This window comes from Caenorhabditis elegans, chromosome I (assembly GCF_000002985.6).
Source record: "Caenorhabditis elegans chromosome I".
Classification (NCBI taxonomy): Eukaryota; Metazoa; Nematoda; class Chromadorea; order Rhabditida; family Rhabditidae; genus Caenorhabditis; species Caenorhabditis elegans.
Window position 1 is genome coordinate 13,751,229 of NC_003279.8, and position 21,427 is coordinate 13,772,655.

The 21,427-nt window shown below is 33.3% G+C and overlaps 2 protein-coding genes across 3 annotated transcripts; one reads left to right on the forward strand and one right to left on the reverse strand.

The window, feature by feature from the left end:
- Window positions 1-5: 5 nt before the first annotated feature.
- Window positions 6-5,126, reverse strand: gpap-1 (Putative inositol monophosphatase 3; the record flags this gene model as incomplete). 2 transcript variants are annotated; one of them, NM_001373655.4, is made up of 9 exons in its annotated part: window positions 6-210; window positions 1,088-1,196; window positions 2,323-2,535; window positions 3,731-3,826; window positions 3,893-4,073; window positions 4,119-4,237; window positions 4,659-4,770; window positions 4,819-4,914; window positions 5,048-5,126. In NM_001373655.4, 8 exons carry the CDS (start codon window positions 4,903-4,905, stop codon window positions 108-110), a joined length of 1,020 nt encoding a protein of 339 aa, NP_001359521.1. The 2 variants fall into 2 exon arrangements, with proteins under 2 accessions (NP_001359521.1, NP_001021802.1); NM_001026631.4 differs by lacking the exon at window positions 5,048-5,126 and adding an exon at window positions 4,979-4,996 and having other exon boundaries at window positions 108-210.
- Window positions 5,127-5,501: 375 nt separating this feature from the next.
- On the forward strand, window positions 5,502-20,545 carry scpr-1 (S phase cyclin A-associated protein in the endoplasmic reticulum N-terminal domain-containing protein; the record flags this gene model as incomplete). The annotated part of the gene is made up of 13 exons (NM_001377673.2): window positions 5,502-5,576; window positions 5,628-5,733; window positions 5,807-6,040; window positions 6,891-7,253; window positions 7,516-7,662; window positions 9,121-9,519; window positions 10,906-11,233; window positions 12,766-12,959; window positions 13,771-13,933; window positions 15,341-15,713; window positions 16,525-17,763; window positions 19,889-19,982; window positions 20,318-20,545. Exons 1-13 carry the CDS (start codon window positions 5,509-5,511, stop codon window positions 20,543-20,545), a joined length of 3,936 nt encoding a protein of 1,311 aa, NP_001364617.1. The 5' UTR covers window positions 5,502-5,508.
- Window positions 20,546-21,427: the final 882 nt, after the last annotated feature.

The following is a 21,427-nucleotide window of genomic DNA, read 5'->3' on the forward strand; positions in this document are numbered from 1 at the left end:
ATATTAAAAAAAAATCATTTATTTACATACAAAATGTCAAAGGAAAAAACCCGTTTTAAAATGGTAAAATGCAAAAAAAAAATAGGAAAAAAACTAAAAAATTAAAATTATAAAATCTGAATTCCTTGGAACTTGTTCAAATATGAATAAGGATTTCGGACGGTTGCGAGGAGTCCTTTTTTGTTCAGAAGTGGGTCAGCAGAGGAGTATCTGAAAGGAAAATATTGATTTTTTGGGCTGAAAATCTGGAAATTTTAGGTTTTTTTTTTGGAATTTTTCGGGCCAAATCATTAAAAATTTCGATTTTCGCTAAAATTTCGAATTTACAGCGGAAAAACTGAGTTTTGCAAACATTTGGCGTTTGAAAATTGAAATATCTCTACCAGCTTTGGATTTTATTGGAATTTTTTTTTGGTCGTTTTTCAGAAAATTTAATTTATTTTTTTTTGGTGATTTTAAAGTGATTTTTTCAAACGAATTTTTAATTTCTGACCATTTTTCTGTGAAATTATTGATTTTTTGGGGGGAAAATCTGAAAAAAAAAACGATTTTTGAAATGAAAATTTTCTAAAAATTAGTAATTTCATGTAAAATCTTGGAAAAAAATCCGATTTTCCACACAAATTGATATTTTTTGCAAATTTTTGATTTTTATTTCATTTTTTTACAAAAAAAAAATCACCATTTCAATCTGAAAATAGGCATTTTTCAAATTGGGTCTGCTAAATCGAAAATTAGGTTTTTATTGGCATTTTTTCAGGAAAAATTATTAAAAATTGCGATTTTTGCCAAAATTTTGAATTTTCAGCGGAAAAAATTGAGTATTGCAAACTGTTAACGTTCGGAAATTGAAATTTCTATTTCAGTTTTGGCTTTTTCTACGTTTTTATCATGAATATTGCGAAAATTTAAGGTTTCTCAATAGAATCTATTTGTTTTCCTAATTTGAAGACGAAAAATCGAATTTTCAGAATTTATTATTATTATTATTATTTTCATTTTTGACCGTTTTTTTTTTGTGAAATTTTTGAAAAAATCGAGAATTTTTTTTTCGATTTTTAGCACTTTTTCCCAAATCTTCCTCTACCTCAGAGGTTGTCCCTCTAAATCCAACATAGCTCCGCCCATTGTTCGTAGAATTGCGTCTCCCGCACAGGTATCCCATTTTTTGATTGCAGTTGTGTGAAGGTAGAGTTCTGGAATTTTTTTCAATTGATTTTTCTGATTTTTGAAAAAACGACATTTTCTAAATATAATTATTGGTGTTTTTTTTTCAGATTTTGGCAAAAATTTCCAGAAATTTCGCAACATTCCTCATTCTTCGACGCTTAGCAATAAATGTTCTTGTATTTAGAAATTTTTTTCCAAAAAAGCGGAAAATTACTTTTGAAAAAAGTTTCATTTTCTTTTTGTGGAATTTTCACAGTTTTCGCAATTCGGGTTTTTAAAATTAATTTTTTTTTAATGTTTTAAAATGTTTTTTTTTCTTTATTTTTTCTTCCTATTTTCCTATTTTTTCATACTTTTTCCCTATCGTTTCTCTATTTTTTTTCTTTTTTTTCTTTCTTTTTATCTATTTTTTCCTATCGTTTCTCTATTTTTTTTGTCTTTCCTATTTTTTCTATTTTTTTTCTATTTTTTTCTTTTTTTTTTTGTCTATTTTTTCCTTTTTTTTTTTTAATTTTGTTTATGTTTTATTTCTATTTATGCCTATTTATTTATTCCTATTTTTCCAATTTTTTTCTCTTTTTTTTTCTTCCTTTTTTCTATTTTTTTCTATTTTTTTCTTCCTTTTTTCTTTTTTTTTTACTTTTTTATTCCTATTTTTTCCTATTTTTTTCTCTTTTTTTTTCTTCCTTTTTTCTATTTTTTTCTCTTTTTTTTTCTTCATTTTTTCTATTTTTTTCTCTTTTTTTTTCTTCATTTTTTCTATTTTTTTCTCTTTTTTTTTCTTCATTTTTTCTATTTTTTTCTCTTTTTTTTCTTCCTTTTTTCTATTGTTTTTCTATTTTTATCTTCCTTTTTTCTTTTTTTTTTAATATAATTTTCTATTTTTTTCCTATTTTTTTTCTAATTTTTCTTTTTTTTCTATCGTTTTTTTCCTAATCTTTTTTTTCCTATTTATTTTCCTATTTTTTCTATTTTTTTCGATTTCTTTCTTATTTTTTCACAATTTTTTTTTCTATTTTATCCTTTTTTTCCCTACCATCTCTCAATTTTCTCAATTTTATAATGTTTGTTTTCCTGTTTTTTCTATTTTTTTTTAATCATTATCAGTTCTATTTTTCAATTTTCCTCAAATTTCGTAAACAATTTCCTTACCAGCAGTTCCATTAACAAGTCGAAGCGTCTTATAACCACTGCCACCTGCCGGCTCAATGTTCATTTTGTCTCCATACACTTTTTCTACAATTTCCTTCACTTTTCCCGCATGACTTCTCGATACGACCACTTTTTTGGCGGTTTTTGAGTCTTCAATTGGATTTAGTCGTACTCCATCTGATGTTATTACTCCAAAACCTTGTAGGCCGAAAACTGAAAAGAAATTCGAGATGTTTGGGTGGAAAATTGGGAAAAATTCAGATTTTTCAGAACAAAAATAGATTTTTATAGCGAAATTTGTATGATTTTCCCGAAAATTTGATTTTTTTTTTTGTTGAAAAATGATGAAAATTAGCTTAAATTCAACAAAAATTCAGTTTGAGTGAGGCTAACAAATATTGTAGTTTGTAGTCTTTGAGCCTCAACCAATTTTTGGAATGGTTGAGGCTTTTCGAAGCTAAACTCGAGTTTTTAAAAATGATATTTCCGTTAAAACATTAAAAACACCCAATTCTAAAAGAAATTCGACATTTTTTATTGGAAAAATGATGAAAATTAGCTTAAATTCTACAAAATCCAGTTTGAGTGAGGCTAACGAATATTGTAGTTTGTAGTCTGGTAGCCTCAACCAATTTTAACATGGGTTTTCACAACATTTTTTGCCAAAATTGTCGGAAATTTTAAAATTTTAACACTTTTCGGGTGAAAATCCCTCGATTATTTTCAATTTTTTTAATTTTAAAGCCAAAAACCTACTGGTTTCATTGAAAAACGGGCCGTAAATTGCTCCGAAAATGGGCAAAAATTTAAATGAAAATAATTCGAGATTTTTGGGTCGAAAATTGGAAAATTCAGATTTTTGAGAACAAAAATTCGATTTTTCCAGCGAAATTGTTATATTTTTCCTGAAAATTTTACGTATAGGCGAAAAGTGGGTTTTTTGGCTTGAAATTTGAAAAATTTGCACAAAATCGATGGATTTTCACCCGGAAAGTGTTTAAAAAAATAGGCGAAATTCAACGGTTGAGGCTCAGAGAGATTGTAGTTTGTAGTGTGTTAGCCTCAACCAACACTTTTGCAAATTGCTCGAGTTTTTAGAGATTTTTGGAGTAATAAAAATGTATTTTTATTAATTATCAGCAGAAACCAATCAAAAAATACATTTTCTGCTCGAAAAATACCAAAAATTAGCTAAATTTTGTGCTGAAAACCTTAAATTCGTTCAAATTATTTTGGTTGAGGCTAGAAAATGTTGTAGTTTGTAGTCTCTCAGCCTCAACCAATTTTTAAACGGTTTTTCACATCATTTTTTTGCGAAAATTTAGGGAAATTTTGCAATTTTTACATTTTTCGGGTGAAAATTCCTTGATTTGGTGCGAATTTTTCAAAATTCAAGCCAAAAACCCACTGGTTTCATTGAAAAACGGGCGGTAAATTGCTCCGAAAATGGGCTCCGCGTCCAATACAATACATGCCATTACGGTGACATATTCGGTGAGTCCTTCTGTAAAAAATTGGGTTTTGAATAGATTTTTGGGCGGAAAATTGAGATTTTTTCCAATAAATTTACCTGTAAACTCCTGAGTAGCATCTAATGGATCCACGAAAACTCGAACATCAGAAAGTTGAAGTCTCCTACTGGGAATTTTGTCGAGAATCTCCTTCACCGATTGCCAAACCGCGTAATTATCCAATCGATAGGGTTCGATCTCTCTTTCGGAGAATTCCGACTTTTTTTCCTCAGAAACTATCTGAAATTTGGGATTTTTGGGTTAATTTTGTCGGGTTTTTCGAACCTGTAACTGCGGAAATCGTTGTAAAATATCCAGAATTAGATGATTTGAGATTAAATCTGCTCTTGTTAGAAGCTCCTCTTTTCCTTCGTCCGTTAGACCCTTTGCAGCGGCGTTTAGGTCTGAAAATAGGGATTTCAAGGGAAATTCCCGGGAAATTTTTCGATTTTTACATGATTTTCTGCGAAAAATTCCTAAAAAACCGGCAATTTCGAAGAAAAAACACGAAATTCGCTTGGTTGAGGCTAGAAAAATTGTAGTTTGTAGTGTGAGAGCCTCACCAAACAATTTATCAAAGATTTGACATATTTTCAGGAATTTTAGAGCTAAAGGCAGAATGATGCTCTCAAAATAAGTTTTTTCACTAAAAACCTGATTTGGTTGAGGCTGAGGGATTTTATAGTTTGTAGTCGGGGCGAATTTCGATTTTTAACAAAGCTTTTAAGCTAAAAATGGAGTTTTTAAAGCATTTTTCAAGGATAATTACTTAATTTTCTATCATTTTATTTCGATTTTTCGAAATTTCATGTCAAATGTCCTTACTTTTCTCCTCGTTAACCTTCATTACTGCGTGACCGCCCATCTCAATTGCAAGTACGGCGTAGCTGATCACATCCTTTAAATCTACATCGATTTCTGGCATTCCATCTCCACTCTGCAAGCGAAAATTCTTTAGTTTTTGAAAAGAAAATTTGGAAAAAACCTCGAAAAATATTAAATAAGCCAAGTAGAGAAATCCTACGACCATAATTATTGTAAAAGTGTTCTTCGGGTGGAGTTTGACCTGCATTTTTGGCTCCTGAAAATCGAAAAAAAAATTAATTTTGAAACATATTCATGAAAATGAATTGATTTTAGCTTACAATCGGGGTGTATTGCATTTTCGTCGTGTGGAATGATCTTTAAACAACGATTAAAAATTTTCTACTCACGTTCTATAACAAATCCGCTTTTTGTGCGGAGATCGTTGCCAGATTACCTCTTGAAACCGGTTTTTCCTTGGAGATTTATCTGGAAACATGAATTTTGAAGCGATCTTTTAACGAAATTTTGGAATTCTTATTTGAAAGTGAGATTTAAATTCAAAATATCGTAGAAATCAGATTAAAAAGTTCCAAAAAATATCGAAAATCGAAGAAAAAAATATTAAAATCGAAAAAGCAAGCGCGCTCCACGGTCACGTAGTAGAGAGCGAGAGACACAGAGACTTGCTGGCGCAACACGTGATCACTTGAATCGCGCCAGCAGTTCCCTTGACCCGCTTTCAGTGTAATAATAATATTTACAGAAAAATACATTAAAAATCACGTTTTTCATCGATTTTTCAATTTTTTTCCGCATTTTTTCGATTTTAAACGTTATTTCCAGTTTAAAAATCAAATTTACAGACAAAATGTCCACTTGCGATAAAGAAAAAGCCGAGTCAGTAGTGAGCAGATCGTCGAAAAAGAAGAAAAATCGGTATGCAACCCGGAAAATGCGATTTCGCAATCCATAATTCTCGATTTTCAGTAAAAAGCGAGCTCGTCAGTGGACTGGATATGTGGAAAACTTGAAAACCACCTGTGATTTGATGTATGAAATGTGCAGAAGCGAGCAATCGGTCACTGGGTGCAAGGTAGAGGAAATTTACATCTAATTTTTAATTTTCCGCAAATAAAAATTCGAGAAAAATCATAAAATTCTTCCAGGAAGCCATGCTATACCTCCAAAGTGCCTCAAACGACTTCAAATCGCTAATCGAGACGATAAACGTGGAAAAGCAGTGGGATCAGGACGAAAACCGGCAAGAACAAATCAAAAGACCGTCTGTGGCGTGGGAAGTACGAAAATCCATGTCTTCACCGAATCCAGCACTTCCTATCTCGTCAATCATCGCAGAAGCCGTCAAAAATGCCTCTCCGCCGACGAATAAGGCAGCGGAGGTAGGAATTTTGAACATATCAGTGGAAAAACACTGGAAAAATCCCAAAAAACTGATGAAAATTAAATAAAATTAAATTTTTTGGCGAAAAATCCAAGAAACTGCTGGTTTTCCATGAATTTAAAGTAAAATTTGGTGATAAATTAGCTGATTTCGATAATAAAAATTTTTGGTTGAGGCTTTAAAAAAGTGTAGTTTGTAGTCTGAGCCTCAACCAAATAAGAAATGGGATTTTTTTTTAGCGGAAAAATGAAAATAAACTGATTTTCTATGAATTTCACGTAAAATCTGGCTAATTTTGAAGTTTCCAAAGAAATTCAAGAATTTTTGTGTTAATGATAAAATTGTTCAATTGATAAATTTGGGTGAGGCTGACAAGTTTTGTAGTTTGTAGTCTGTTAGCCTCAACCAAATTTTTAGATTTTTTCAGGTTGAGTTTTTAGAAATTTTTAAGTAATAAAACGAATATTTATTGAATATCTGAAGAAAATTGATTAAAACCAACTTTTTTCTGAAAAAATACCAAAAAATTAGCTAAAGTCATCTTGGGTGAGGCTAACAAATATTGTAGTTTGTAGTCTCGTAGCCTCAACCAATTTTCGCAGATTGGTTTATTTTTTACTGTTTTTTGAAGTAATACGTTTGAATTTCGCTTGAATTTCAAAAGAAAAAAATTGAAAATTCGAAAAAATTAGCTAAATTCTATCCTGAAAACCTCCAGTTTCGCGAAATCATCTTGGTTGAGGCTGATAAAAACTGTAGTTTGTAGTCGCGTAGCCTCAACCAACTCTCAGGAGAGTAAAAATCGATAGAAATTCGGTTTTTTTCATTGAAAATTCCCAAATTTTCAGCCATTCCCAACTCCGTCGTCATCTAATCTAACATATGCAAGAATAACCGCCGCCGCTGCAGTTGCCGCCGTCGCCGTATCTCAACCAGATGATGGATGGAAGCTTGTCACTAATCGCCGTCGGAAAAGCACTTCAAGCACCACAGCCTCCGAATTTGATCGGGAATTTTCAGTGGAAAAAGAGAAAGAACCTGAAAATCCGTGTCCACTGAATGTCTATGAGAGGCTGTCCAGTACTTCTTATAAACGTACCTCAACTCGTACGTTAACCTGCCCAAAAAGTGCTATGGATCTTCCACAAACACGTGCTTCAATGGCAAAAATGGCCTATAGTCGGCAGTTGTTATGGGAGAAAAATCAGCAGGTAAGGGGCAAAAACTGGCGAAAATTCATCAATTTATCAATTTTCGCCTGAAAATCGATTTTAATTCGAAAATTTAGCTGAAAAATGTCGAAAATCCAAAAGAAATGCGTTTAAAAAAACTAATTTTGGTGAGGCTCACACACTACAAACTACAAGATTTTGGGCCTCAACCATGGTTGAGGCTAACAAAAATTGTGTAGTTTGTAGTCGCTGAGGCTCAACCATTCAATTTTCGTCGAAAATTTTCGAGAATTTTTTCCAGGTTCTGGTGGAAAAGCTGCGCCAAAGGCAGAAACGAGAGAAAAAGAGCAATGTACAGTGCGGTTTCACGTTTGCCGACCCGCTGGCCGTCAGAAAAAGTGTGGAGGAGTTTAATCAGAAGAAGATCGGAAGCAGAAGGCAGGGAAAGGTAGGAAAATCTGCAAATTTCCGAAAAAATTGGCCTAAAAATCAGTTAAATCGCAAAATTTCGATTGGTTGAGGCTGACAATATCGTAGTTTGTAGTGTGCGCCTCAACCAAGATTTTTGCAGATTTTCTGAGTGATTTTTGGAGTAATTAAATTAAATTTTGAGTGTTTTCTGCTCGAAAGAAAACTGAAAATTAGCAAAAAATTTATAAAATCTTGAGTGTAAAGCTTGAGTGAGGCTAACAAATATTGTAGTTTGTAGTCTATTAGCCTCAACCATGAATTTTTTTGCAAAATTTCTTGATTTTTTTTTTGGCAAATTGGCAGTAATTCGAAGGAAAAAGTCGAAATTCGAATGAAAATTCAGGAAAATTTTAAAATTAGACATTTCAATCAAAAAATTGCTCAATATTTAAAAAAACGTCTAGTGTATTAAATTCGAGAAAAATTGTGAAAAATCCTCATTTTTCCAGGAAATACTGTCTCAAAAGCAGCTCCGGAAACCATACTTTTTGACTTGAAAATTCCGGAAAATAGGCGAAATTCAACCAAAATCTCGTTGGTTGAGGCTCATAAAGATTGTAGTTTGTAGTGTGTTAGCCTCAACCAAACTGGGTGAGGCTCTCACACTACAAACTACAACTTTCTCAGCCTCAACCAATAAAATATTTACTTTTTTGGCGGTTTTTTGATGAAATTTTGTCTATTTTCATAATTTTCAACTCGAAAAACATGCTTTCCGGAGCATTTCTAATAGTATTTTCAGGAAAAAATGTGGATTTTTCACAATTTTGCTCGAATTTCCTGCACTTTTGACGACTTTTTCAAAATATTTAGCATATATTTGGTTGAAAAGTCTTATTTTAAATTTTTCTGAATTTTTCCCTCAAATTTCGACTTTTTTTTTCATCGAAACAATCCCAATTTTCAATCAAAAACGTTGAATTTCAGTGCAGAATCCTTGGTTGAGGCTCATAGAGATTGTAGTTTGTAGTGTGTTAGCCTCAACCAAACTGGGTGAGGCTCTCACACTACAAACTACAATTTCTGTAAGCCTCAACCAGATATTTTGAAGTGAAATTTTATATTTTTTACCTTACAAAGATAAAAAACGCCAATTTCCACAATTTGTTGAGGCTGAGAATTTTGTAGTTTGTAGTCGTGGGCCTCAACTAAGACAGATTTGTTGAGTTTCCTGTGATTTTTGGAGTAATTAAATATAGAAAGCTGAAAATTAGCCAAATTATGAAAAAAATCAGCATGAGTGAGGCTAAAAAATTTTGTAGTTTGTAGTCTCAGCCTCAATCAAACATTTTTCACCGAGTTTCGATGCTTTTTTGTTTCAAAAATTGCTTAATTTAATTATTTTTTGTATTTTTTGTTGTAGAAAATTATCAAAAATGACAAATTCTCAGTGTTTTTGATGCCAATTTTAACAATATTATTGATTTTTTTGCAGGAAACACCGACAACCTCATCAAACATCGAACTTCACTCAATAAACGAGGAACCAACTACAGTACACCCAGCTTCATCTGAAAATTCAGAAGATGTTCCAGCAGATCCAACACCGTCAAGTTCAATATCTCAACCACCACCAACTACAACACTTTTCGGATATGTTCAAGTACCGGAAGAATTGGAAAAAGACGATGAATGGAGAGAAATGACTGAAGAAGAAGAATCGCTGGCTTTAGAGGAGAATAGTTTGAATTTGGAGATAAAACAGGCAGAAGCTATGGAAATAGATGCGGAGCTGGAACGACAGGTTGAAATGGAAGCGGATAAGCTTGAACGGGAGCATCGGAAGAATCAGAAGAATTTGAAGAAGGAGGAAAAGAAACAGGAGAAGCAGCAGGTAGAGAATTTCGATTTTTAAGAGAAAAATTCAAGATTTTCCGCCGGAAAACGCTGAAAAATCGGTTTTTAAATTGGTTGAGGCTGAGAAAAGTTGTAGTTTGTAGCCGGAGCCTCAACCAACTTTTTTGCACACTGGTTGAGTTTCTAGTGATTTATGGAGTAATAAAATTGAATTTTCATTGAATTTCGATGATAAAAACTTCCAAAACATCATTTCTGCTCAAAAAATACTAAAAATTGGCTAAATCTGGTGTGAAAAGACAAAATCAGGTTGGGTGAGGTTAAGAAAATTGTAGTTTGTAGTCTGAGCCTCAACCAACAAAATTTTTCGCAGAATAATCGAGTTTCTAATGTTTTTTGCGAAAATAAAATCGATTTATGACCGATTTTCAGTGGAAATTTTCTCTTAAACACTAGGAAAATATAAAAAATTAGTTAAATTCAGTTCAAAAAGACAAAATCTGCTTGGTTGAGGCTCACACTACAAACTACAACTTTCTCAGCCTCAACCAATGTTTTTGAACCGAAATTTAATGTTTTCGAGTGAAAATTGTCATTTTTGTCAATTCAAGATTTTCGTTTGTAAACAGCGTTAAAAATCGTTTTTTGAATTAGTTGAGGCTGAGAAAAGTTGTAGTTTGTAGCGTGAGCCTCAACCAAATCGTTGTTCATTCTGAAAATGTGCAATTATAGAACAATTTCAATTTTTTTAAACCGAAAAGCGCAAAAAATTAGCTAAATTTAATAAAATCAGCTTGAGTGCGGCTGAACAACTGTAGTTTGTAGCCTCGCTTGAAAAATACTAAACATTAGCTAAAGTAGCTAAATTATAAAGAAAATTAGTTTCTATCAGCATTTCTTAGCTAAATTTGACATTTTTTAATCTCAAAAATGCAGAAAATTAGCTTAAATTCGGCAAAATCAGCTTGGGTGAGGCTAACAAGAATTGTAGTTTGTAGTCTCTGAGACGAAAAACTCGATTTTTTCCAGCGAAATTTGTTTTTTTTTTCAATAAACTTCAAGTAAAACACTGAAAATACTAAATTCTAGAAGAAATCCGGTTTTTTATCTAAAAAAAATCTGAAAATTAGCTTAAATTTTATAAAATACTTTGGGTGAAGCTAACAAATATTGTAGTTTGTAGTGTGAGCCTCACTCTCGCAGATTGGTTGAGTTTCTAATGGTTTTCAGATTAATAAAAATGGATTTTAATTGAATATCTGAAGAAAATTGATTAAAAATATATTTTCTGCTTGTAAAATTTAAAAAAATCAGCTTGGGTGAGGCTAACAAATATTGTAGTTTGTAGTCTCTGAGCCTCAACCAAAACAAAATTTCAATGAAAATGCTTCATTTTTTCGTCTAAATTTTGAAAATTTTTCAGGAAATGGAAAATTTCTTCAAAGTCTTCGAGGAAATCCGCTCCCTTGCCTGGTCAGAGCTCATGGAGCAAGAATCTGTGGCCCAATACCAGCTTCATCATCACCAGAATGTTCATGAACCGGGTACCCACGTGGAACGACACGAGAAAATGCTCAGTCCATCCCGTCGTCGGGGACATAAAGATGATGATGATTTTGGGAAAAGGCATGAAATGAAGCAGAAACATGCAGAAGAGCTACGTCAGCAACTGCAGGAGGCAAAAGCTTCGAAGCTTAAAGAGCTCACGAGCCGAGTTGAGGAAGTTCGGATGAAGCAGGAGGCCTTGAAAGGTTCATTTTTTGAACTAAAAATATAGGAAATTCCGCCAAAAACTGAATTTTTAATTTCAATTTCAGTTGAAAATAGCAAGAATTGGTTGAGGCTGAGAAAAAGCGTAGTTTGTAGTCTCTCAGCCTCAACCAATCAAATGGAACCAACCAAATGGTTGAGGCTCACACTACAAACTACAACTTTTTCAGCCTCAGCCAAGGATTCTGCACTGAAATTTAAGGTTTTCGAGAGAAAATAGGCAGTATTTCGATGAAAAACGACGAGATTTGATTTAAATATTCAGGAAATTTTTAAAATTAGGCATTTCAACCAAGAAATTGCTAAATATTAAAAAAAAAACCCGTCTAAAGTGTAGGAAATTCGAGAAAAACTGTGAAAAATCTTCATTTTTCCGGAAAATACTGCTCTAAATGCTCCGGAAAACATGTTTTTCGACTTGAAAATCCTGAAAATAGACAAAATTCAACCAAAATCCCGTTGGTTGAGGCTCACCGAGATTGTAGTTTGTAGTGTGTTAGCCTCAACCAAACTTTAGGTGAGGCTCACACACTACAAACTACAACTTTCTCAGCCGCAACCAATAATTTCGATGCGAAATTCAAAGTTTATCAAGGAAAATTTCCATTATTTCGATGAAAAACGGCGATATTTGATTTAAATATTCAGGGAATCTTTAAAATTAAAAATTTCAACCAAATAATTGCTCAATATTTAAAAAAAACGACTAAAGTGTAGGAAATTCGAGAAAAATTGGGAAAAATCCTCGTTGTTCAAGAAAAACATATCTAAATGCTCCGGAAAACATGTTTTTCGACTTGAAAATCCTGAAAATGGGCAAAATTCAACTAAAATCCCGTTGGTGGAGGCTCACCGAAATTGTAGTTTGTAGTGTGTTAGCCTCAACCAAACTTCGGGTGAGGCTCTCACACTACAAACTACAACTTTCTCTAGCCTCAACCAATAATTCTGAACTGAAATTCAAAGTTTTTCAAAGAAAATTGTCATAATTTCGTTAAAAAATGTCGAAATTCGATTAAAAAATCCAGGAAAATGTTTTAATTAACCATTTCAACCAAAAACTGTTAAATTTCCTACATTTTCGACATAAGAAAAATTAACAAAAAATGTGAAAAATCCTCATTTTCCCCAGAAAATACTGCTCTAAATGCTCCGGAAAGCATGTTTTTTCGACTTGAAAATCCTGAAAATAGACAAAATTCAACGAAAATCCTGTTGGTTGAGGCTCACCGAGATTGTAGTTTGTGGTGTGTTAGCCTCAACCAAACTTTGGGTGAGGCTCTCACACTACAAACGACAACTTTCTCTAGCCTCAACCAGATATTTTGAAGCGAAAATTTATTTTTTTTAGCTTAAAAGAAGCTGAATTTTTTAAATAAAAATAATAAAAATCTAAAATTTGACAACTAATTTTGGTTGAGGCTATGAACAAGTGTAGTTTGTAGTCTCTCAGCCTCACCCAACTATTTTTGAACTTAAAATTCAATTTTTCACAATTTTTTCAATTTTCCAGAAAGAAAACGGCAATTACTTGAAGCAAGAATGCAACGAGCTTCCGATAATCGTGATAAGAACATTATGGAAGTTATTAGACGTGCAAAAGATGATGATCAGCGGGTTATGGAGGTCAAATTTATTGCCACGTTGCAAGAGGACAATAAGAGATATGAGCTTTTGGCAAAAGACGCCAGTGTTGAGGAGAAACAGGTAAAAAATTCGGAAATTTGGCCGAAAATTGGGAAAAAATTAGGAAAAAATCGATTAAAAAATCGATAAAAAATCGAAAACATTGCCGGTCTTTTTAGAAATATTTAGCTGAAAATTTGCAGTTTTTTACCACATTTGCAGCCCAAATTTGTCCTTTTTTCCTGAATTTTCTGGAAATTTTAACGGCAAAACTATTGTTTTTCCTATATATTTTTTGAATTTTTTAGCTGTAAGATTGTAATTTTTCCTGATTTTTTTCAGAATTTTTGGCTTAAAAATTGCAGTTTTCACTGAAAATTTTAGCTTTTTCTTTTTGATTCAATTTTTCCCCAATTTTAATAGATTTTTCAAAGCTTTTTTCCAAAATTTTTAGCTGGAAAAAAACCGTTCTTTCCTGAATTTCCTAAAATTTTTAACTGAAAATTCCCTTTTTTTCTATATTTTTGAAGATTTTTCAGCTAAAAAATGGTCATTTTTCCCTGAATTTTTGGACCTTTTTTTTTCTGAAAATTGCTCTAAAAATGTGAATTTAAATTGATTTTTTTTCAATAAAAAAAGGTGATAAATACCCAAAAATAATGATAAATAAGCCTAAAAGTTTGGAAAAATGGCCTAAACTGAAAAAAAAACCCCAAATCGAAAAAAATTAACCAAAAAGTTGGAAAAATTTCCATAAAAATTGAAATATTAATCCAAATTTTGGCAAAAAATCGTTGAAACTTTAAAAAAAAAACTCAGAATCAGATTAAAAAATGATTTTAAATTTGAAAATTTATAAATTTTGATTTTCAAAAAACTCTAAAATTTCCAGAAGCAACTGGCCGACGAACGTGCCCGAAAACATGAGGAAAAAGCGGCGAAAAAACGAGAACAGGAGGCTGCGGCGACTGCTCGGCGAGCTCAAGCAGCTGAGCAACGACAGTGTAGAATACGGAAGCTCAGTGAGCAAAAAGAGATTAGACACGGGAAGAAAGGTACGGAAATGTTGAAATTAGTGGCCAAATTCGTAAAAAACTTTTTTAAAAACAGTTGAAAATTGGCAAAAATTTTGCTTTCAAACTCTCAAAAAGTACCTGGAATTTTCAAAACTTTGGAAAAATACAAAAAAATTATAGAAAAGCTCCGGAAATTTGTTTGAAATTGAAATTGAAAAAAAAAAGTTGAAAAAAATGCTTTAATTTCGTAAAAATTCAGAAAAAAAAAGCGTAAAATCTGGTCGATCTATGGAGAAATTAGCTGAAAATTCAAAAAATTTCCGAAATTTTTCCGAAAATTAATTTAAAAAACGACGACAAGCTAAAAAAAATCTCAAAAAAAATATGCTGATAAATTCGGAAAAAGAGCCACGATTTATGAAAAGTTGTCTCAATTTCAAATTTTTTAAAACAAAAAAGCGAATTTTTCCAGAAATTTTGAAATTCAAAAATTTAAAATCAATAAAATCAATATAATTTTGCTTTCAAAATTTATTTTAAAACAATAAAACTTTTTTTTTGCCTTTTTCTAGACTATAAACTACAATTTTATCGGAATTTTTCCAAAATTTCGACTTGACAATCCTGAAAACTGAAAATAGTCGAAATTTCATCAAAAAACCACCAAAAAAGTAAATATTTTATTGGTTGAGGCTGAAGAGATTGTAGTTTGTAGTGTGAGCCTCAACCAAATTTGGGAGAGGCTCACACTACAAACTACGCTTTTTTCAACCTCAACCCAATAGAATCGTTGTTTTTTTTTCATTGTTCTGGGAAAATTGCAATTTTTCCACTTTTTAAAACAGAACCAATAAATTTTTTGGCTTAAAATAGTTGGTTGAGGCTGAGAAATTTGTAGTTTGTAGTGTGAGCCTCAACCAATTTTGGGAGAGGCTCACACTACAAACTACAATTCCTGTGGGCCTCAACCAAAGGTTCTGCACTGAAATTTAATGTTTTTTAGAGAAAAATGGGATTATTTCGAAGACAAAGGCGAGATTCGAATGAAAAATTCAGGAAAATTTTAAAATTAAACCTTTCAACCAAGTAATTTCTAAATATTTTGAAAAAATCGTCTAAAGTGTAGAAAATTCCACAAAAATTGGGAAAAATCCTGTCCTAAATGCTCCGGAAAGCACGTTTTTCTACGTGAAAATCATGAAAATTCACAAAATTTCATCGAAAAACCCATAAAAAAATATATTTCATTGGTTGAGGCTGAGAAAGTTGTAGTTTGTAGTCTGAGCCTCAACCAAACTTTGGTTGAGGCTCACACTACAAACTACAATTCCTGGGGGGCCTCAACCAAGGATTCTGCACTGAAATTTAACGTTTTTGAGTGAAAATTGGAATTATTTCGATGAAAAAAAGTCGAAATTTGAGGGAAAAATTCTTTTTTTTTTCCAGAAAATCCTGCTCCAAGTGCTCCAGAAGACATGCTCCAGTACCTGAATTCCCTGTTGCTCACGGAGCCCGTCAATTCTGAGCCACTACCGTATCTCTGGCCGAGCACCGAGCACTTGGCACCACGCCAATGCTCCCTATGCTCCGCCGTTTCTACAGTAATCCACTCGGATCTCGACGCGATTTCTCATGTTTTGTGCTCAAAAGAGCACCAAATTCAAGCGAAAACTCTCACATCTGGAAGTATGATTGAAGAGCTCAAACGTCACTTTTTTGGAATTTTCAAGGAGGTTACTGTAGGTGATGGCGTGGCAATTGAGGAGAAAAATCAACGAGAGGAGGCGATGATGAAGGCGAAGGCATTTTTGGGGAAAATGTGTGTGAAAAACTCGAAAAAATGCAATAATTTTTAGATTTTTCAGCTAAAAACCTGATTTTCTTGTTATTTTTTATCAGGAAATCGGGAAATGTTGTGTTTTCCAGTTTTAAAAGTGAAAATTTACCTATAAATTTCCTGAAAAACGCTAAAATTTCACAATTTAGCTGTCGAAAACATGATTTTCCAGTCAAAAAGCACCTGAAAACGTTGAAAATTTTAGGAAATTTGGGATTTTTCAAGCTAAAATTACCCAAAAACTCTGTTTTTCTTAAAAAACAAACTCCAAAATTGTCAGAAATAGGCCAAAAATATCATTTTTCGATGGAATTTTTGTCATGAAAAAGGTTTTTTGTAAAAAAATTATTCTTTGCTAGAAACTTACCTTTTATGCACATTTCATGTATGAAAATTCGCGAAAAATCACATTTTCCGTTTAAAATAGTCAAAAATAGTGAAAATTTTGAATTTTATGTAAAAAATGACGGAATTGCAGTAATTTGTGCAATAATTCACATATTTTTAGAATTTTTAGCTAAAAAATTGTCGTTTTTTCCCTGAATTTTCTGATTTTTTTTTTTTGGAAATTTCTAGCGTAGAAATTGGCATTTTTTTAGAATTTAGCCCAAAAAATCAAATGTCTTCCTGTTTTTTTTCCGGAAAATCTCGATTTTTTTAAATTCGCGAAAAAAAATCGAATATTTAGTTTAAAAAACGTGAAATCGATATCAAAAATCAATAAATTTCGTTAAAATTCACAGTTTTTACAGAATTTCCCCCCAAAAAAATCAATAATTTCTAATTTTTCCAGCCAACTCTCGGATTCCCTACCAGCTCCTCCATCCTCCCCACGAAATCGGACAAAATGTGTTCGAGACTTCATCTTGGCACACGAAAAACTCCAAACCAACGACCCAAAAACTCAAGAAATGCTCGAAAAATCACTTTCTGAGCTCGTTCAGGCCGTTGAGACCGACTGGAAGGCTTCCACAGCCTCCGCAGACGCCTCAAGCCTAAATTTGGAACAATTTTGTGCAATCCAGGGACCCCAGAAGCTTTTGGAAATGCTCTTGGAATGGACAAAAGGAGGTGCCACGTTGCGGCTCTGCATACGTGTCTGTCACGTTTTTTGCGTGTTTTTGAAGGATCCAAGGGTGGCCTACGCTGTGATTTTCAAGCCGGAACTCTTGAAATTGACTGAGAAAATTTTGGAGCTGGTTGCGGTGGTTGGGGCTGAAAATGGCCAAAATTCGTCCGAAAATGCTCAAAATTCGTCCGAAAATGGCCAAAATACGACCAAAAAAGGCCAAAATTCGCCCAAAAATGCTCAAAATTCGTCCGAAAATGCTCAAAATTCGTCCAAAAATGGCCAAAATTCGTCCGAAAATGACCAAAATTCGTCCGAAAATAGCCAAAATTCGTCCAAAAATGCTCAAAATTCGGCCGAAAATGCTCAAAATTCGACAAGAAATGTCCAAAATCCGTCCGAAAATGGCCAAAATTCGCCCGAAAATGCTCAAAATTCTCCAAATTCCCAGAAATTACCTCAATTATCTGCTCTTCTGAATGTCCTTGCCACTTGCCTGAAATCTGCTGCTCAGCGAGCAAATCTACCTGGAAAACCCACGAAAAAGCATCAAAAAGAGCAAAAAGAGCTTCAAAAACTGGATTTTTTGGCTGCGCAGGCAATTTCTGCAGTTTCCAGCTTCCTGAGAAACTCCCTGAGCCCCAATGACATTAAGCTTGTGCTCCGTGGAGCTCGTGGTCCGGTTCTTCTGGCCACTCGGCTTCTGGGGCTCGCCGAGCACTCCGGCTCAGCGGAGCTTCTTGGAATTATGGGTGGAGCGGTTTTGGAGCACACTTATGAGCTGAAAAGAGCCGGGGAGCCTTGTAAGGAGCTGGTTTCCATCGTGATTCCCGCTTGCTCGGGGATTTTGAAGAATAGATCTGAAAATTGCCAAAAACTGATGATTATGGCGGTGATTTTGTTGGAGGACGCGATGTGGAGCACCACGCAGAGCATTTTGAGCCAAGGAAACTTGGAGGAAAGGTAAAAATTTCTGAAATTGTTGAATTTTATGAGGAAAAATCGATTTTCGAGGATTTTTAGTATGAAATTCGAATTCCTCGTGATTTTTCACCCCTTGGAGCCTTTTTCTGACCTTCTAGCGTCGATTTTGAGATTTCCGGGTTACTGTAGCCCCAGAAGTACGCAATTTCTTGCCTGAACACCTGACCTTACGACAAAATGCACAGAATCTTCAAATCTTGCAAAAACCGGCTAAATCGGGGTAAAAATGGGCGCTGAAACCGAATTTTGTGTTGAAAACCTAGGAAAACTAGTCTCGAAGCCAGTTTTCTGAAATTTTTCGGATGAAAAATTAGTTTTTTGAGATTTTTCTTATCAAATTCGAATTCCTTGTGATTTTTCACCCCTTGAAGCCTTATTCTGGGCTCCTAGCGTCGATTTTGAAATTTTCGGGTTACTGTAGCCCCAAAAATACGCAATTTCTCGTCCAGGCGCCGGATCCTACGACATAATGCACAGAATCTCCAAATTTCGCGAAAACCGTTTGAAGAGGGGTAAAAATGGGCGCTGAGCTCGAATTTGATAAGGAAAATTAGTGAAAATGGATAGTTTTAGAGATAGACAAAAAATCATATATTTACATTGAAAAGAGCCCGAATTCGACATTTTCAATGGCAAATTTGAATTTCCTTTGATTTTTGGCTCCTAGAATCTTTTTTCCCGGGTTTCTAGCGTATATTTTGAGATTCCCGGGTTACGGTAGCCCCAAAAGTACGCAATTTTTGTCCCAACACCAGACCTTACGACAAAATGCACAGAATCTTCAAATCGTGCGACAACCGGCTAAATTGGGTAAAAATGGGCGCTGATGCCGAATTTCGTATTGAAAACCTGTGAAAAGTAGTCTCGAAGCAAGTTTTCCTAAAATTTTCCCGGTAAAAAATTAGTTTTTGAGAATTTTCCTTGTCAAATTCGAATTCCTTGTGATTTTTCACACTCTGAGCTTTTTTTCTGGAATTCTAGCGTCGATTTTGAAATTTCCGGGTTACTGTAGCCCCAAAAGTACGCAATTTCTCGTCCAGGCACCGGATCCTACGATAAAATGCACAGAATATTGAATTTTTGCGAAAACATTTATTTTAGGGTAAAAATGGGCGCTGAGCTCGAATTTGATGAGGAAAAGTAGTGAAAATGAATGGTTTTGGAGAAAAATTGAACCTTTCGAATTAAAAAAAATAATTTTTGCATTTTTGCATTGAAAATAGTCTGAATTCGACATTTTCAATGCCAAATTTGAATTTCCTGTGATTTTTGGATCATAGAAGCTTTTTTCCCGGGTTTCTAGCGTATATTTTGAGATTCCCGGGTTACGGTAGCCCCAAAAGTACGCAATTTTCGTCCCGACACCACACCTTACGACAAAATGCACAGAAACTCCAAATCTCGTAAAAACCATCTAAATAGGGGTAAAAATGGGCGCTGATGCCGAATTTCGTATTGAAAATCTATGAAAAGTAGTCTTAAAGCAAGTTTCACTGAATTTTTCCGGGTTTAAAATTAGTTTTTGAGATTTTTTTAAATCAAATTTTTCCTTGTGATTTTTCACATTATGAGCCTTTTTCTGGGCTTCTAACGTTAATTTTGAAATTTTCGGGTTACTGTAGCACCGAAAATACGCATTTATCGTCCGGACACCGAATCCTACGACAAAATGCACAGAATTTGCAAATCTTGCGAAAATCATCTATTTTATGGTAAAAATGGGCGCTGAGCTCGAATTTGATAAGGAAAATTAGTGAAAATGAATAGTTTTGGAGAAAAATTGAAGTTTTTGCATTTTTGCATTGAAAATAGTCTGAATTCGACATTTTCAGTGCCAAATTTGAATTTCCTGTCATTTTTTGCACCTAGAAGCTTTTTTCCCGGGTTTCTAGCGTATATTTTAAAATTTCCGGGTTACTGTAGCTCCAAAAGTACGCAATTTCTCGTCTAGGCACCGGATCTTACGACAAAATACACAGAATCTTCAAATCTCATAAAAACCATCTAAATAGGGGTAAAAAGGGTCGTTGAGCTCGAATTTCGATAGTAAATCACTGGAAAATGTCAAATTTCATCAGTTTTTACAAGATTTTTTTTGTTGCAGACAATGGGGATCACTGACAAAAGACGAAGAAATGCTGTGCAAATTGACACAAATGCTCGGAAATTTGGCGGATGGAATGGAGCATTGGCAGAAGGTAAAAATTCACGAAAAACCACTGAAAATCCATACTTCTTGGCGCTTTTTCGGTGAAAAATCAGCTAAAATCGGCAATTTTTTGCGATTTTTACCCCAAAATTGCCCTGATTTGAGAGAACTTCGTGAAAAAATACGGAAAATGCATACTTTTTGGCATTTGTCCCATTACAAAATAAGCTAAAATCAGCAATTTTTGCTCCAAAATCACCTTTTTCCAGAAGAAATTTGTGGAAAAAACTAAGGAAAATCGTAATTTGTGGCAGTTTTCCGTGGAAAAATCGATTTTTTTCGTGGAAATTCTGTGAAAAAACCCAAAAAACGTGATTTTTGCAGCGTTGCACCATGATTTCGTGGACTGGCGGTAGATCATCATGTCTTCATATTCTAATTAATCATATTCCGATTCGTCTATTATCAATTGGAAAACATGCGTCACGATTAGTGCCAACAGTTGCTGAAAAGCTAATGGATCGCCTCACAAATGCTGAAAAATCAGAGATTCTTGGTGATATGGCTGCTGGATGGTTTTTCGAGAATTCCATGTTTCCCGGCAGGACTTAGAGATGGAAAATTGCGGAAAATTTGGAGAAAATCCCGAAAAATTCAGGAAAAATTGAATTTTTTAGCTAAAATATTCAGTGAAACCTTCAATTTTTAAGGCAAAAATTCTGAAAAAAATTAGGAGAATTCCAATTTTTGAAAATGCTGAAAATTACAGAAAATTATGATTTTTAGAGAATTTATTCAGCTAAACTTTTCCAGAAAATTAGGGGAAAAAAGACGAATTTGGACTGCAAATGTGGAAAAAACAATGCAATTTTAAAGCTAAAAGTTTCTTTAAAATTTTTAAAAGAAACAGGCAATTTTTCACTAAGAACATTGCCGGTTTTTTTTTAGAAATTTTAAGAAACTTTAAGCTTTAAAATTGCAGTTTTTCCAGATTTGCAGCCCAAATTTGTCCTTTTTTCCCCTAATTTTCTGGAAAATTTTAGCTGAATAATTACTGTATTTCATATATTTCAAATTTTTAATTTTTTAGCTGAAAAATTGTAATTTTTCCTGATTTTTTTTTCAGAATTTTTGGCTTAAAAATTGCAATGTTCACTGGATATTTTAGCTTAAAAAATTCCATTTTTCCCGGCTTTAAAGGATTTTTTACAGCTTTTTTTCCACAATTTTTAACTGAAAAAAGGCGGTTTTTCCTGAATTTTCTAGAATTTTTAACTAAAAATTCCCTTTTTTTCTATATTTTTGAAGATTTTTCAGCTAAAAAATGGTCATTTTTCACTGAATTTTTTGGACCTTTTTTGCTGAAAATTGCACTAAAACCGTTTTTTTTAACTAAAAAAGACTGTAATTTTTCGTAAATGTTAGCTTAAAAATTGACGATTTTCGCTTGATTTTCTGCAATTTTCAGCTAAAATTTATCAATTTTACCTTAAT